This window comes from Ahaetulla prasina, chromosome 3 (genome assembly GCF_028640845.1).
Source record: "Ahaetulla prasina isolate Xishuangbanna chromosome 3, ASM2864084v1, whole genome shotgun sequence".
NCBI classification, from domain to species: domain Eukaryota; kingdom Metazoa; phylum Chordata; class Lepidosauria; order Squamata; family Colubridae; genus Ahaetulla; species Ahaetulla prasina.
The window spans coordinates 5,179,353-5,196,438 of NC_080541.1; the positions used below are offsets into that span (position 1 = coordinate 5,179,353).

At 43.2% G+C, this 17,086-nt stretch overlaps 1 protein-coding gene across 1 annotated transcript in view; it reads left to right on the forward strand.

The window, feature by feature from the left end:
- Positions 1-17,086, forward strand: part of TSNARE1 (t-SNARE domain containing 1) — a 355,693-nt gene that overhangs the window by 94,082 nt on the left and 244,525 nt on the right. The window contains exon 4 of the mRNA XM_058177145.1: positions 16,599-16,676. Coding sequence (XP_058033128.1) covers positions 16,599-16,676 — 78 coding nt within the window. The remainder of the gene's footprint in view (positions 1-16,598; positions 16,677-17,086) is intronic.

Here is a 17,086-nt window from a genome sequence, read left to right on the forward strand (position 1 = left end):
CACACCCTTCTAATATTGATGATGTTGTCAAGTCGGGTCATGAAACGTCTGCAAGAAAACTCAAGAGAGCACCAAGGAGCCCACAGTCATTTTCCTCCTGGAGAATCCTTCCCCTCCCCTTCCTCCTCCCCCTCCCCCTCCTCCTCCATATGGCATTTACTTTTTAACCACATTGTTGTTGTTTTTATTTATTAATTCACTTGTGGTTAGAAGGATCCCGTCTCGGCACTCAATTTGTGCTTCCTTCCTGGCTTCTCTAAAAATAGGTCCTTCATTAACGTGGAAGAGGTTGTATCTAGAACAGCTCTTCGCAAGTGTCACCACAGATACAAGGAGTGGGACTCAGAGGTCATCAAACCAAGGGGAGGCTGATTGGAATAAATTGGACAACTTCCAGGAATTTTGATCCGGCTGCTCTAAACACGGCAAAGTCTGAATCCAATCCATTGCTTTTCAACGGAATTTGTTCACAGATGCTGCTGCCTTGTCATCTAACATGGCGTGAACAGGAATTTATGCATATTGAAATCAGCTTTTTCATTTCTCTCCCTTTAGGCAAAATACTCATAGCTCCCAGCAATTCCTTTTTTACTTCTCAATAGACCAGCGAGCTATAGTAAAACTATCTTGTCTTTGTATTTGAGAAACACTAATTGTTTGGCTTGGCTTACCTAGACGTTTAAACATGAAAAAACAAACAAAACCCCTTTCTATGACCTTAATTTGGTGTAGAGTTGGGACTACTGGATGGAGCTGAGTGTTAACTGGCTGGATGCCCTTCCTGATGCCTATGCAGAGTTCGCAGCAGATATTTTTTTTCCTTTGCGCCTCAGGAAAGAAACATTTGCCGCTACCTAGGATTGAACTCTCAATCTTCTGAGTGGGAGGCAAGTGTCTTCACCACTGGGCCATCACCCCCGCTCGGTTTGTTTAAAGACATGGATCAGAAAACAATAGGATGTGAAGAGAATTTGGGAGGTCATCTAGCCCAGCCTCACCATCTTACTACTTCATGGGACAAATTCTTCCACTCGTTAAGTGACAGGGACCCAGGGCCTTGCATTATTAAGAAGATGAAACCATGTCCCTGAGCGGTGGTGGGAGAGGACATTGTGGTCCATCGCAACAGAACAACAGAGTTGGAATGGATCTTGCAGGTCTTCTAGTTCCTGCTCAAACAGGAGGTCCTAGGACCATTTCAATCCAGTTTCTTCTTGCAAACCCCCAGTGATTGAGCATCTGCAACTTCTGGTGGCAAGTCGTTCCACTGATTAATTAACAAACTGTCAGGAAATTTCTCCTTGGTTCCAGGTTGCTTCTCTCCTTGATAAGTTTCCACCCATTGCTTCTTGTCCTGCCTTCAGGTGCTTTGGAGAATAGCTTGACTCCCTCAGGAAATTTCTCCTTGGTTCCAGGTTGCTTCTCTCCTTGGTTAATTTTCAGCTTCCAATCTGAGTCCTCATTTTACCCACCTCGGAAGGATGGAAGGCTGAGTCAACCTTGAGAACTGGTGAGATTTGAACTGCCAGTCACCTGGCAGTCAGCAGAAGTAGCCTGCAGTACTGCACTCTCACCACTGCGTCACTGTGGCTCACGTTGTTCGTAGAAATGTGACCTTTCCCTGAATTGCACATAGACCACAATTGAGGTTCTAAAATAACAGATTAATAGTGTGGAAGGGACCTTAAAGGTCTTCTAGTCCAACCCTCTGCTCAAGCTGGAGACCCTATGCCATTCCAGACAAGTGATTGTCCAGTCTCTACTTGAAAACCTCCAGTGATGGAGCACCCACAACTTCTGGTGGCAAGTTATTCCACTGGTTAATTGTCTTCACTGTGAGGAAGTTTCTCTTAATTCTAGGTTGGATCTCTCCTTGTTAAGCTTTCATCCATTGCTTCTTGTCCTGCCTTGAAGAGCTTTGGAGCCACCAGGGCCTCTGGTGGCTCAGACTGCTAAGACAGTCTGTTATTAACAGCAGCTGCTTGCAATTACTGCAGGTTCTAGTCCCACCAGGCCCAAGGTTGACTCAGCCTTTCATCCTATATAAGGTAGGTAAAATGAGGACCCAGATTGTTGGGGGCAATAAGTTGACTTTTTATATAATATACAAATGGATGAAGACTGTTGCTTGACATAGTGTAAGCTGCCCTGAGTCTTCGGAGAAGGGCGGGATGTAAATGTAAATAAATAAATAAAAAAGAATAGATTGAACCCCCTCTTCTTTGTGGCAGCCCCTCAAATATTGGAAGTCAGCTATCATGTCATCCTTAGTCCTTCTCTTCATTAGACTATATATAGGTAGCTTTCAGGTTATGATCAAAATTGAGCCTGCATGCGCAGCGGACAACTGATTGTCGGGTATGCATGTGCGCTACAACCCGGAAGTTTGGCTTTTCCAGAGTATGGCCCTGACAATATTTCCACACAACCTTTTCAGCCCTATACCAAGTCTCTACTTGAAAACCTCCAGTGATGGCGCTCCCACAACTTCTGGTGGCAAGCTGTTCCACTGGTTGATTGTCCTCACTGTTAGGAAGCATCTCCTCAACTCCAAGTTGCTTCTCTCCTTGATTACTTGTCTCCAAACATTTGTACCATGCAATCAATCAATCAATCAATCAATCAATCAATCAATCAGAATAGAGCTGGAAGGGACCATGTAGATCTTCTAGTCCAGCCCCCTGCTCAAGCAGAAGATCCTATACCGTTTCAGACAAGTGGCTGTCCAGTCTCTTCTTAAAAACCTCCAGTGATGAAGCACCCACAACTTCTGATGGCAAGCTGTTCCACTGGTTGATTGTCCTCACTGTCAGGAAATTTCTCCTTAGTTCTAGGTTGCTTCTCTCCTTGATAAGTTTCCACCCATCGCTTCTTCTCCTGCCTTCTGGTGCTTTGGAGAAGAGCTTGAGCCCTTCCTCTTCTTTGTGGCATTCTCTGAGTTATTGGAAGACTGCCAACATCAACCTGTTCTTGCTGTTTATTTTAAATCCCCAAAGCCCAGCTGCCTTTCATAAATCAGATTCTTCTCAGGAGAGGGGAAAAAAAAAAACCCCGTAATATTTCTTTGACTTGCTTATTTGCTTAAATAAGCAGCAAAACAAAAGCGATGTGCCCCCCAATAGTTGAAATCAATCCTGCCCGATTTATTTATTTTATTTTTTTCAAATTCTGACCTCTCTCCCTCTCCCCCCTCCCCACCCCTGTCTCTCTCGCTTCCTCCTCTCGCACGTCATTTCCAAAATCGCCCTTTTGTCTCCTACGTTCTTCTCTTGTCTTGTTTGCGGAAGAGGGTAGTCATATCGGTTTACAGGGCTATAAAAATGCTTTTATGGTTTGGAACTAGCATATTTATTATGTCTCTCCGCACTTTCTCCACACACACACACACCCCTCTTTCCCTGCCTGTAAGTAAGACACTCAAACTGGTCCATTAATCTGGAGGCTAAAACATATGAAGAAGGGTTGCAGGAACTCAGTATGTCTAATTTAATAAAAAGAAGGACTAGGGGAGATATGATAGCAGTCTTCCAATATCTCAGGGGCTGCGACAAAGAAGAGGGAGTCGGGCTGTTCTCCAAAGCACCTGAGGGTAGAACAAGAAGCAGTGGGTGGAAACTAATCAAGGAGAGAAGCAACTTAGAACTAAGGAGAAATTTCCTGACAGTTAGAACAATGAATCAGTGGAACAACTTGCCTCCAGAAGTTGTGAATGCTCCAACACTGGAAATTTTTAAGAAGAGATTGGACAAAATTTGTGTGAAGTGGGGTAGGGGTTTCCTGCCTAATCAAGGGGTTGGACTAGAAGACCTCCAAGGTCCCATTGTTGATTTATTTTTCTGTATGGAAAGCAATTCCGCATGCAGAATTCTGAGAATTCTACCCTAATCAAGTTCTAGACACTGTGTTTTAAGGACAGATATTGATAAAGTCAAGTGTGCCCAAAAAGGGTTTGTGATGGAGGAGGAGGAGGAGGAGGAAGAGGAGGAGGAGGAGGAGGAGGAGGAGGAGGAGGAGGAGGAGGAGGAGGAGACTATGGTATCCTTGGTGCTCTCTGAGCTTGGTTGCTTTCTTGCAGACGTTTCATGACCCACCTAGGTAACATCTTCAGTGTTAGAAGAGGGTGGGGTTTGTCCTCTGTTGATATACAGTGTCTTTCCCTTTCAGCGTGGGTGGGTGGGAGTGTTTGTTTTCTTTACTGAGAACTATTAATCAGAGGTAATCAGCTTACCTCCAGAAGTTGTGGGTTCTCCAAAACTGGAGGTTTTGAAGAAGAGATCGGACAGCCATTTGTCCGAAATACGTTGAGCGGACGGTTGGATTAGAAGACCTCCAAGGTCCCCTCAAACCCTGTTATTCTATATTCTGAAATAATAATGAAAATATTAAAGCACCTTCTACCAGTATATACCAGGCGTGTTACGGATATGCCCGTGTTGAGTTTTGCTCTCCAAAAGAAGAAAACAATAATTTTCAATTTTTTTTCCCCTAATTTTCTTTTATCGGTCTGTTCCTTTCAACCTTTTCTTCTCCCAACGGAGTGATTATTTCTTTTTTCCTGGCACTTTTCAGCGCAAAGTGTGGAGACGTGGAGAAAAATAATAATAAAAAAATAGGCTATTTTTTTTCTCGCTGTGCAAGGGGACCTTGGGTTACAAATAGCACCGAGACCGCCTCACCTCCGGCGTGTGTGGTTGTGATCTCTCCTCGCAATCAAGACGTTTGCTGAGCAACATGGAGTTTCATCGCGACGCACTTCGCTCAGGTGTCAGTCACACAGCCGGGTGGCCAAATGCTAATCGTTCTTGCTCTCCTCCTCCAGGAACTCAATTTGAGGCAGGTTAAAGTTTTAAAGCTCAGGGAAGTCTCGGAATGAAGAAACCTTCGAGATTTACCATATTTGTGTCTCTCTAGTAAGTTGGCACATATTCTGATCATCCAGAGAAAGTCTGTTGAGAAAGACAGTCTACTTAGTTCGGAAGCAAAACTTCAGCGTATGTTTCTTTTCTAAAATGCAGGTAGCCCTTAACAATAGTTCGCTTAGTGACTGTTCAAAGTTACGACGGCACTGAAAAATGTTATTTTAGTGGTTTTATGACTGTTTTTTCATGCTTACGACCATTGTATGATTCCTGTGGTCGCATGGGCCTCTGGTAGCTCAGACTGCTAAGACAGTCTGTTATTAACACAGCTGCTTGCAATTACTGCAGGTTCAAGCCCCACCAGGCCCAAGGTTGACTCAGCCTTCCATCCTTTATAAGGTAGGTAAAGTGAGGACCCAGATTGTTGGGGGCAATAAGTTGACTTTGTATATAATATACAAATGGATGAAGACTATTCCTTAACATAGTGTAAGCCGCCCTGAGTCTTCAGAGAAGGGCGGGATATAAATGCAAAAAAAAAAATGATAAAAATGTAGTCCTCACGTCATGACGGTGAAGTCATGGCTGTTAAGCATGGCTGTTAAGCAAGGAGTTCATGTGATTGCCTCATTTAATGATGAGAGGAGAGGAGAGGGGAAAGTAGAAAGGAAAGGAGAATAGAGGAGGGGAGGAGGAGAGGAGAGGAGGGGACAGTAGGAGAGGCGAATGGAGGAGAGGGGAAGGAAGAGACGATGGAGAGGAAGGGAGAGAAGAGAGATGAGGAAAGAGAGGGGAAGAGGGGAGAAGAATAGAGGAGAGGAGAAGCTGGGAGGGGAGAGGAGAGAGAAGAATAGAGGAGACGAGCGGAGGAGGAGAGGAGAGTAGGGAAATGTACAAGAGGAGAACAGAGGAGAAGGGAAGGAAGAAATTATGAAGGAAAGGAAGGAATAGAGGGGAGGAGGAGAAGAGAATGGAGGAGAGGAGGGGAGAGAGATGGGAAGGAAGAGAGGAAAGGGAAAGGGAGAGAGAAGAGGAGGAGAGAAGAATAGAGGAGAGAAGGGGAGAGAAGAGAAAAAGGGAAGAGAAGGAGGAGAGGAAAAAGGAGAAGAAAGGAGAGGAAGGAAGAGAGGATGAAGGAGAGGAAGGGAGAAAGGAAAGGGGAAGGGAGAGAGGAGAGGGGAGAGGAGGGAAGAGAGGGGAGGAGAGGGTAAGGAGAGGAGAGACAGGAGAGGGGCAGGGAAGGGAGAGGAGAGAAGAAGGGAAGGTAGAAAGGAGAGGAGAAAAGGGGAGGGGATGAAGGGGAAAGCAGAGAGGGTGGGGAGAAGAAAAAGGAGGAGGACTGTTGATGTCCTTGGTCAGCGGTTCTCAACCTGTGGGTCGGGACCCCATTGGGGGTCGAATGACGATTTGCCAGGGGTCGCCTAAGACCATCAGAAATATGGGAAGTATACTTACGAGTTGAAGAATCATGCTCCAATGGTTGACTCCACAAGCCAGCTGCAAGCTCTTCAAATCGCTAGCTGAATTCGGCTTCAGGCGCAATGAATTAAAAAAGAGAGAAATCTTTGCTCTGATGTCTCCCTCTCAAGCCAGCTGCAATCACTCCCAATCTCTAGCCTAATCTGGCTTCAGGCGCGATAAACTTAATAGGGGAGGAGTCTCCGCTTTAATGCCTCCGTCCTCAAGGCAATCGCAAGCAGTTCAGATCGCTAGCCAATACGGCTTCAGGCGCGATAAATTCAAGACGAAAATAATTTTACGGTTGGGGGTCGCCACATCATGGGGAATTGTATTAAAGGGGTCGCAGCTCTATACAGGTTGAGAACCACTGTCCTTGGTGCTCTCGGTGTTTGCTTGTTTTCTTGCAGACATTTCATTACCCAACTAGGCAACATCATCAGTGCTGTGATATTCCTTCTTTTGGTAATAAAACATCTGGAAGGAAACTATGCTTAGGGATCACTAAAGGCCCCCAGAAACTGGTATTTTCCACTAAACCGAGTTTCCTTGATTGAAAAGGTTGTAGAGAGTGTGGTTGCATGGCAGCTCCCCCGGCACCTGGAGGAAACTGTCTATCTGGACCTATTCCAGTCCGGCTTCCGGCCCGGTTACAGCACGGAGACGGCTTTGGTCGCGTTGGTGGATGATCTCTGGAGGGCCAGGGACAGGGGTTGCTCCTCTGCCTTGGTCCTATTAGATCTCTCAGCAGCTTTCGATACCATCGACCATGGTATCCTGCTGCGCCGGTTGGAGGGATTGGGAGTGGGGGGCACCGTTTATCGGTGGTTCTCCTCCTATCTCTCTGACCGGTCATGAGCAGTGTTGACAGGGGGCAGAGGTCGTCCTGGAGGCGCCTCACTTGTGGGGTGCCTCAGGGGTCGATTCTCTCGCCTACCCTGTTCAACATCTATATGAAGCCGCTGGGTGAGGTCATCAGTGGTTTCGGGGTGAGTTATCATCTGTACGCTGATGGTACTCAGCTGGACTTCTCCACCCGGACCACCCCAGCAGGCGGCCGAAGTGCTGTCCCGGTGCCAGGAAGCTGTACGGGTCTGGATGGGGAGAAACAGACTCAAGCTCAATCCCTCCAAGGCGGAGTGGCTGTGGATGCCGGCATCCCGGTACAGTCAGCAGCATCCGCAGCTGACTGTTGAAGCAGTTAGTGGCCCCAAAGGAGGTGGTTCGCAACTTGGGCGTCCTCCTGGATGGACGGCTGTCTTTTGATGAACACCTGGCGGCCGTCGCCAGGAGGGCCTTTACCAGGTTCGCCTGGTTAGCCAGTTCGTCCCTTCCTTGACGGGATGCCTTATGCACGGTCACTCACGCTCTGGTTACGTCTAGGCTGGATTATTGCAATGCTCTCTACATGGGGCTGCCCTTGAGGTGCACCGGAGGCTGCAGTTAGTCAGAATGCGGCTCTTGAGTAGTAATGGGGAGCCTCTCGTGGCTCCCACGTGACATCGCTGCTCCGTAGCTTGCACTGGCTTCCTGTGGTCTTTCGGGTGCGCTTCAAGATTTTGGTAACTATCTTTAAAGCGCCCATGGCTTAGGACCCGGTACTTACGAGACCGCCTGCTGTTACCCTTTGCCTCCCACCGACCCGTACGCTCGCACAGAGAGGGTCTCCTCAGGGTGCTGTCCGCCAAACAGTGTCGGCTGGCGGCCCCCAGGAGTAGGGCCTTCTCTGTGGGGGCAGTGACGCTCTGGAACGAACTTCCCCCCGGCCTGCGTCAAGTGCCTGATCTTCGGACCTTCCGTCGTGAGCTCAAAACATATTTATTCATTAAAGCGGGACTGGCATAATTAGTGATGTATTTTAATTGGGTTTTTAATATTTTTAACTTTTTAATTTAAATTTTAATAATCAGCCTTTAAAATTTGCTCTTTTTATATGTTGTTTTAAATTGTATACATCTTTGTTTTTATTCTGGCTGTACACCGCCCTGAGTCCTTCGGGAGAAGGGCGGTATAAAAATTTAATAAATAAATAAATAAATAAATAAATAAAAAGAAAAAAAAAACGAACTTTTCCCTTGGAATCTTTTCCCGTGCAAATAACGACTCAAATCATGGCGTCCCCGACCCCTCATGTCCTCCATCTCCTCCCCCATCCACCCCTCCCCTCCCCTCCCCGCTCCATTTTGATCTTCCTTCATATTGATTTAAAAAAAGCTGGGTAGTTCTTAATTTGTAAAGCTAGCCGAGCGAAACCGGTTCCCTAAATTAGAAACCGTTTATAAGACGGAGCTGGGAATTAGTTTACAACTCTTCTCCTGAAACTTCCCAATGAAACAAAACGGTTGTGAACTAGATTGTCTGAATGTGTTAATCCCTGGCTGACATCTTCTCTGATCAGAATTTCTACCAAATTGGGGTAAAAGCCTAATCAAGTGTTCTGACCTAGGCTTCCTTAGAAAGCATAAAACACAATCTGAGTCCCGGCAAACCTGTTTAATTCAAACAGCTGTGAATTATTGCCCTTCCCAGTCCGAAAGGCTTCACAAACAGTCTTTCAGGGGAGTGTTTATAAACACCCACCTTATCCTCCTTGGAATGCTGCCAGAGAACTAATTGCCACACACAGGGCTAGGCCAAACTTAGCATAGAGTCAAACAGCTTTTACCGACCAGATGAACTAATTGCTTCCTGCAAAGGCTCACATCCTGTTCGCTTTGCTTTTATGTCTTTTGGCAGGGGCCAATCATCGCCAAGCCTTACTCCTAAGTCGACCCTGTTTCCTTAATTGTTCCTGTCTCCTGGCAGCTCTGTGAATGCACACACTGGGAACAGGCTCCCGCTGTTCTTCTGCCTCGTTGATGTCAGATGCCGGAGACTCCGGAGGCAGCAAATAATTACCAGATGGCCTTGGTCCCCTCTCTGCCTCCGACGCAGAGCCCTCGTCCGAGTCTTCCCCGGACTCCAGGACTGGCCCACGTTCCTCCCCAACCTCCTCACTGTCTGAATGTGCTGCCAGCTCTGCTGGCCGCTGGCGGGCCACAATATAAAGCGAACATTGAATTCTCCCAAAGTGCACGCTGTTCAAAACATTTAGGTTGAGCATAAATCTTTGAGGTTTTTTTCTTTCTTTATGTTTTTTTCTGGACAGTTCTTCCAAAGTGCATGGGGTTTTTTAATGCATGTTTTCTGGCTGTGAGGTATTTAAAACTGGATTTTGTTTTAACTGCCTTATTAAATTGAACTTGTGTAAATTCCAAGGGTTTTTTTTAAAAAAATAAGTTGGCTGGTACTGCATTTTATGGAAAGACAGTTTTTGGAATACATTCACCAAGAAGGCCATTAAAGAATACAGTAAATGGGTAGGTAGTAATATGTTTGGACAGACAAAACATTTAAAACAAAACATTTAAAACACAAAACATTTTAAAAGTTAGGGGGTTGGGAGATGTGAGAGCCAAAGGTGGTATCAAAAGGCAACTGGAATTTCTTGATTTTTGATGAAGACATGTCACTTCTCGTCCAAGAAGGTTCTTCAGTTCTAACTAACTGGTGGTTAGAACTGAAGAAGCTTCTTGGAAGAGAAGTGACATGTCTTCAAAAAAATTTTTTTAAAAAAAAAAAAAGTCCAGTTGCATTTTTGGAAAGCACCTTTGGGGCAACCATGACCTGGATGCCTGAAAATCTCCATAGATAATGTGAGAGCCATTTCGTCCTTGGTGCTCTCTGAGCTTGGTGGTTTTCTTGCAGAAGTTCAGTACCCAAACTAGGTAACATCATAATTGTTACTTAGTTTGGGTTAATGAAAACCACCAAGCTCACATAACACCAAGGATCCCACAGTTCTCCTCCCCCCTCCTCCTCCTCCTCCTTCCTTTTCCTTCTCTTACTCCTCCTCCTCCTCCTCCTCCCCCCCCCTCTTCCTCTTCTCCTTCCTTTTCCTCCTCCTCCTCCTCCACCACCACTACCTTCTCCTCCTCCTCCTTCCTTCCTCCTCCTCCTCCCCTCCTCCTCCTCTTCTCATCCTTCTTCCTCCTTCCTTCCTCCTTCTCCTCCTCCTTCCTCCTCCTCCTCCTCCACCACCTTCTTCTCCTCCTCTTACTCCTCCCCCTCCTTCCTTTTCCTCCTCCCCCTCCCGCTTCCTCCTCCTTCCTCCTCCTTCTCTTCTTCCTCCTTCCTTTTCCTCCTCCTCGTCCTCCTCCTTGTCCTCGTCCTCCTCCTCCTCCACCTCCTCCTCCTCGTCCTCCTCCTCCTCCTCCTCCTCCTCCTTCTCCTCCTCCTCCTCCACCATCTTCTCCTCCTCCTCTTCTCGTCCTTCTTCCTCCTTCTGTTTTAGAGGTATAGATATCAAAAAGGTATGGAGAATTTGTAAGGATGCCCAGATGTTCATCATGCTACATGGTAGAACATGGAATGGAACGGAACGGAACAGAACAGAACAGAGAAAATAATGGAAAGGGAGGGAAGGGAAGGGAAGGGAAGGGAAGGGAAGGGAATGGAATGGAATGGAATGGAATGGAATGGAATGGAATGGAATGGAATGGAATGGAATAGAATAGAAAAAATAATGGAATGGGAAGGGAAGGGAAGGGAAGGGAAGGGAAGGGAATGGAATGGAATGGAATGGAATAGAATAGAATAGAATAGAATAGAATAGAATAGAATAGAATAGAATAGAGAAAATAATGGAAAGAGAGGAAAGGGATGGGATATGGAATAGAATAGAATAGAATAGAATAGAATAGAATAGAATAGAATAGAAAAAATAATGGAATGGGAAGGGAAGGGAAGGGAATGGAATGGAATGGAATGGAATAGAATAGAATAGAGAAAATAATGGAAAGGGAGGGAAGGGATGGGATATGGAATAGAATAGAATAGAATAGAATAGAATAGAATAGAATAGAATAGAATAGAGAAAATAACGGAAGGGAAAGGAAGGAAGGGAACGGAACGGAACAGAACAGAATAGAATAGAGAAAATAATGGAAAGAGGGAAGGGATGGCATATGGAATAGAATAGAATAGAATAGAATAGAATAGAATAGAATAGAATAGAATAGAGAAAATAATGGAAAGGGAGGGAAGGGATGGGATATGGAATAGAATAGAATAGAATAGAATAGAATAGAATAGAATAGAGAAAATAACGGAAGGGAAAGGAAGGAAGGGAACGGAACGGAACAGAACAGAATAGAATAGAGAAAATAATGGAAAGAGAGGGAAGGGATGGGATATGGAATAGAATAGAATAGAATAGAATAGAATAGAGAAAATAATGGAAAGGGAGGGAAGGGATGGGATATGGAATAGAATAGAATAGAATAGAATAGAATAGAATAGAATAGAATAGAATAGAATAGAGAAAATAACGGAAGGGAAAGGAAGGAAGGGAACGGAACGGAACAGAACAGAATAGAATAGAGAAAATAATGGAAAGAGAGGGAAGGGATGGGATATGGAATAGGATAGGATAGGATAGGATAGAATAGAATAGAAAAAATAATGGAATGGGAAGGGAAGGGAAGGGAATGGAATGGAATAGAGAAAATAATGGAAAGAGAGGAAAGGGATGGGAATGTAATGTAATGTAATGTAATAGAATAGAATAGAACAGAATAGAATAGAGAAAATAATGGAAAGGGAGGGAAGGGATGGGATATGGAATAGAATAGAATAGAATAGAATAGAATAGAATAGAATAGAATAGAATAGAATAGAATAGAATAGAGAAAATAACGGAAGGGAAAGGAAGGAAGGGAACGGAACGGAACAGAACAGAATAGAATAGAGAAAATAATGGAAAGAGAGGGAAGGGATGGGATATGGAATAGAATAGAATAGAATAGAACAGAACAGAACAGAATAGAATAGGAAAATAATGGAAAGGAAGGGAAGGAAAGAAGAGAACGGAACGGAACAGAACAGAATAGAATAGAGAAAATAATGGAAAGAGAGGGAAGGGATGGGATATGGAATAGAATAGAATAGAATAGAATAGAATAGAATAGAATAGAATAGAGAAAATAATGGAAAGGAAGGGAAGGAAGGGAAGGGAAGGGAACGGAACAGAACAGAACAGAACAGAACAGAACAGAACTGAACAAAATAGAACAAAATAGAATAGAATAACAGAGTTGAAAGGGACCTTGGAGGTAGTTTAGTCCAACCCCCTGTTTAGGCAAGAAACCCTACGCCATTTGAGACAAATGGTTATTCATCTTCAAACATGCACCTGAGGAAAACTTCAAAGTCATTGACAAATTACCACTTTGAAACTTTGTAAGAAGAATGTTAATGTATTTCATATTTTTAAAAAAAAATGGTTAAACTGAACAGTGGACAAATCTCTTTGTATTTTAATGCTCACCTGAAGGGCTTTTCTTTCATATCCTAGCCCTGAAAAAGTTGTGGGAAACTTTTCATTTAGTTAAATCATTTTAGTTAATTTCTCTCTCTCTCTCTTTCTTTCTTTTCCAAACCCTCTTAATTCTCTTATTTCCTCTCAATTCTCGATATTTCCATATTCTTTAGACTCAACTTGGCTTGATTAAAAAAAACAGCCCTGATTCATAATCATATATTGGGGAGGTCTATAAAATATCCATTTCCTGCCCGGTTCCATTCTAAATTGTAAAAATATGCATCGGTCAGAAACGAACGGCTGTGAATTGCCGTTGCTTTGTTCTTTCCTGCTCTGCTGTTTATTAATGAGCCATCTAAATAAGGAAACAAAAGGCAAACGAAAACAAGTTAATTAAAAAAAATACACATAATGTCAGGCGAGGTTTGATTAAAACCTTGATTGCAAGCTGGAACACGCTTTTCTATTTCTGCTGATTTTGCAATCATAAATCACGGCTAAACTTCGTGCCCGGGAAGGTGAAAATAATTTTTTTGACGGTTTGTCCTTCAGTCGAAAAAAATGACCCTCGGAGAGAACGCCGAAAGAAGTTTGGAAAGTTGAAGGTATTAGGAATGAGAATAGAACGGAATAGATCTGGAAGGGACCTTGGAGGTCTTCTAGTCCAGCCCCCTGCTCAAGCAGGAGAATCTATACTATTTCAGACAAGTGACTGTCCAGTCTCTTCTTAAAAACCACCAGTGATAGAACAGAACAGAACAGAACAGAACAGAACAGAACAGAATAGAATAATAAAATATGGAATGGAATGGAATGGAATGGAATGGAATGGAATGGAATGGAATGGAATGGAATGGAATGGAATGGAATGGAATGGAATGGAATGGAATGGAATAGAATAGAATAGAATTCTTTATTGGCCAAGTGTGATTGGACACACAAGGAATTTGTCTTGGTTCATCTGCTCTCAGTGGACATAAAAGAAAAGATCATCAAGAATTCTAAGGTACAACACTTAATGATAGTCATAGGGTACAAATAAGCAACCAGGAACCAATCAATATCAATATAAATCCTAAGGATACAAGCAACAAGGTTACAGTAATACAGTCATAAGTGGAAAGAGATTGGTGATGGGAACGATGAGAAGATTAATAGTGCAGATTTAGTAAATAGTTTGACAGTGTTGAGGGAATTATTTGTTTAGTAGAGAGATGGCGTTTGGAAAAAAACTGTTCTTGTGTCTAGTTGTTCAGGTGTGCAGTGCTCTATAGCGTCATTTTGAGGGTAGGAGTTTAAACAGTTTATGTCCAGGATGTGAGGGATCTGTAAATATTTTCACAGCCCTCTTTTTGACTCGTACAGTATACAGGTCCTCAATGGAAGGCAGGTTGGTAGCCATTGTTTTTTCTGCAGTTCTAATTATCCTCTGAAGTCTGTGTCTGTCCTGTTGGGTTGCAGAAGCACTCACAAGTTCTAGTGGCAAGCTGTTCCACTGGTTAATTGTCCTCACTGCTAGGAAGTTTTTCCTCAATTCCAGGTTGCTACTCTTCTTGATTAGTTTCCTTCCGTTGTTTCTTATCTTGCCTTATGGTGCTTTGGAGAATAATTTGACCCCCTCTTCTCTGTGAATGTGCCTCAAATATTGGAATACTGCTATCGTGTCACTCCCAATTCTTCTTTTCTTTAGTTTAGCCAGACCCAAATCCTTCAAATATTCTTCATATGTTTTATGCTTTTCTCCACATTAAATTTCATTTTGTTGGATAGGGTCAACGGTGGGTTTCACATTATGTTGCTATCGGTTTGCCATGCGCACGCTCGCTTCCTGCATGCTAGAGTTCGGTTTGTGTATGCACCTGCCTTCCTTATTTATTTATTGATTGATTGATTGATTGATTGATTGATTGATTGATTGGATTTTTATACCGCCCTTCTCCCGAAGGACTCAGGGCGGTGCACAGCCAAAGTAAAACAACAATTATATACACAATAAAACAATAGTTAAAAAACTTATTAGATATACAGCCAAAATGGCTGTATATGTGCTTTGCCCACGTGCATGCCTTCTGCGCATGCACCTGGCTTCAGAAACATTCTTAGATAGGATGGCATAGAGCCGGGGTGGATGAGCAGGCCCAACCGCAATTTCCACTACCGGTATCAGTTTTGGAAGGCAATTTTTTTTTTGCTTCTTAACTGCCACATATTTTATCTGGGGAAGTTGGGAGGTGGTTGTTGTTGGAGCGGTAGAAAGTTAGTCATAACAACATTCCGAATTCAAGAACTATTGTCTGCGTCTGATGTAGACTGCCTGAAGATTGTATCCAGTTGAGTGTGAAGAGTTGATTGGACAGTGTGATGAACTTGTGGGTGTGGGGCAGGGCTGTGAACTGTCAACTGGATGTGGAAAACCTGGAAGCTTTCAGTTTCGGGTTTTCCCAGCTGTGCCAACCTGACATCTCTAATAAATTGGAACTTTGAGGAACCTCAAGCCTCAGAGCTTTGTTTCGTTGGGGGTGTCCTTGGAACCCTGACAACCATTTTGGGTGAACCGGTCTGAACCGGCTGAATACCACTTCTGGATAGGGCCCATTGTTCAAGTGTGTTAAGATCATATTGGATCCTGAGCTTGCTTTCTGAGCTGTTGGTTATTCCTGCCAGCTTAGTGTCATCTGCAAATTTGATGAGTTCCCCTTCTATTCCCTCATCAAAGTCATTTCATGAATTCTCTCTCTCTCTCTCTCTCTCTCTCTCTCTCTCTCTTTGCTGGAAAATCTTGAGGGGAAGGTTAAAACTATTGACTGTTTTTGGAACTTCTTACAATAACCTTGGTAGGTGAGATTGCATTTTTGTCCTTGCAAAAATTAGGAACACAACGCGCTGTGAAATCCCACCGAGGTAGGAAAATCAACGAACGAAAGAAGAAAGAAATACGGAGAATATTTCTAAATGGCTACAAATTATATGTCCACACTGTTACACAAACATACAGGAGAATATAGATAGACCTCGACTTATAACAGTTCGTTTAGTGACCGTTCAAAGTGACAAGGTTCACACAAAACGACCATGGCAGGATCCCCAGTGTCATGGGATCAAAATTCAAAATGCTTGGCAACTGGCATGTACGATGGTTTATTTATTTATTTATTTTATTTATTTATTTTGTCACACAGTATATATAAGCATAAGCATGAAATAACTATACAATATATAAGCATATTTATATAAGCATAAGTATGCAATAACTATATTACTTGGATATAATGAAAGGAAACAATAGGACAGGAACGGTAGGCACGCTTGTGCTCTTATGCAGGCCCCTTACAGACCTCTTAGAAATGGGGTGAGGTCAATAGTAGACAGTCTTTGGTTGAAGCTTCGGGGATTTTGAGAAGAGACCACAGAGTCAGGTAGTGTGTTCCAGCATTAACAACTCTGTTACTGAAGTCATATTTTCTGCAATCAAGATTGGAGCGGTTAACATTAAGCTTAAATCTGCTGTGTGCTCGTGTATTGTTGCAATTGAAGCTGAAGTACTCTTCAACAGGAAGGACATTGTAATAGAAGGATATGGTTGCCGTATCCTGGGGTCATGCGATCTCTTTTTACGACCTTTTGACAAAGGGTCAAAGGCAGCAGGAAAGCCCGATTCACTTAAGGACCATGTGACTCACTGAAGAACGATTCCCTTAACAACGGTGTGCAAGAAAACTTGTGACATGGGGCAAAATTCACTTAACGATTGTCTCAGTTAGCCACAGAAATTCGGGGCTCAATTCTGGCCGTAGGTTGAGGAATAAATTTCTCAGGGAATTATACACACCGCTAATGTTTAGGTTGGAGTTAGTGTGCAGTCTGCGATCTGATCTAACAACGTATTTTCTCTCTCTCTCTCTGTTCCTTCTCTTTTCCAGCCACCCAGATCGATCCGAACGAAATTCAAGATATTTTTCAAAGTACTTCTGCCAGCGTTTTCCGAATTAATGCCAACGGTTCGTATGTCAAACATCTTGGAAGGTTAATTTCCCGCGTCTTTTGTGTGCAAATATTTTTTTAAAAAAATGGAGGGCAGGGGGTGAGAAGCAGAAGAAATAATTTTAAACGCCGAGAAATCTATACCATTATTATTATTATTATTATTATTATTATTATTATTATTATTATTATTATTATTATTATTATTATTATTATTATTATTATTATTATTATTATTTAACAAGGAGTAAAAATAGTTTGCCGTATGGCTTGCTTAAGATGTACAGACGCGCAACCGGCATGGAATGTTGTTGTGTTTTTATGATATCATCTGTGGCATCACAGCTTTGGAAACGAGGAACAATCCAGATTTCTCCTTCAAGGTGTTGCATAATTATCATATTGATTTACAAATTAAATATGGGTA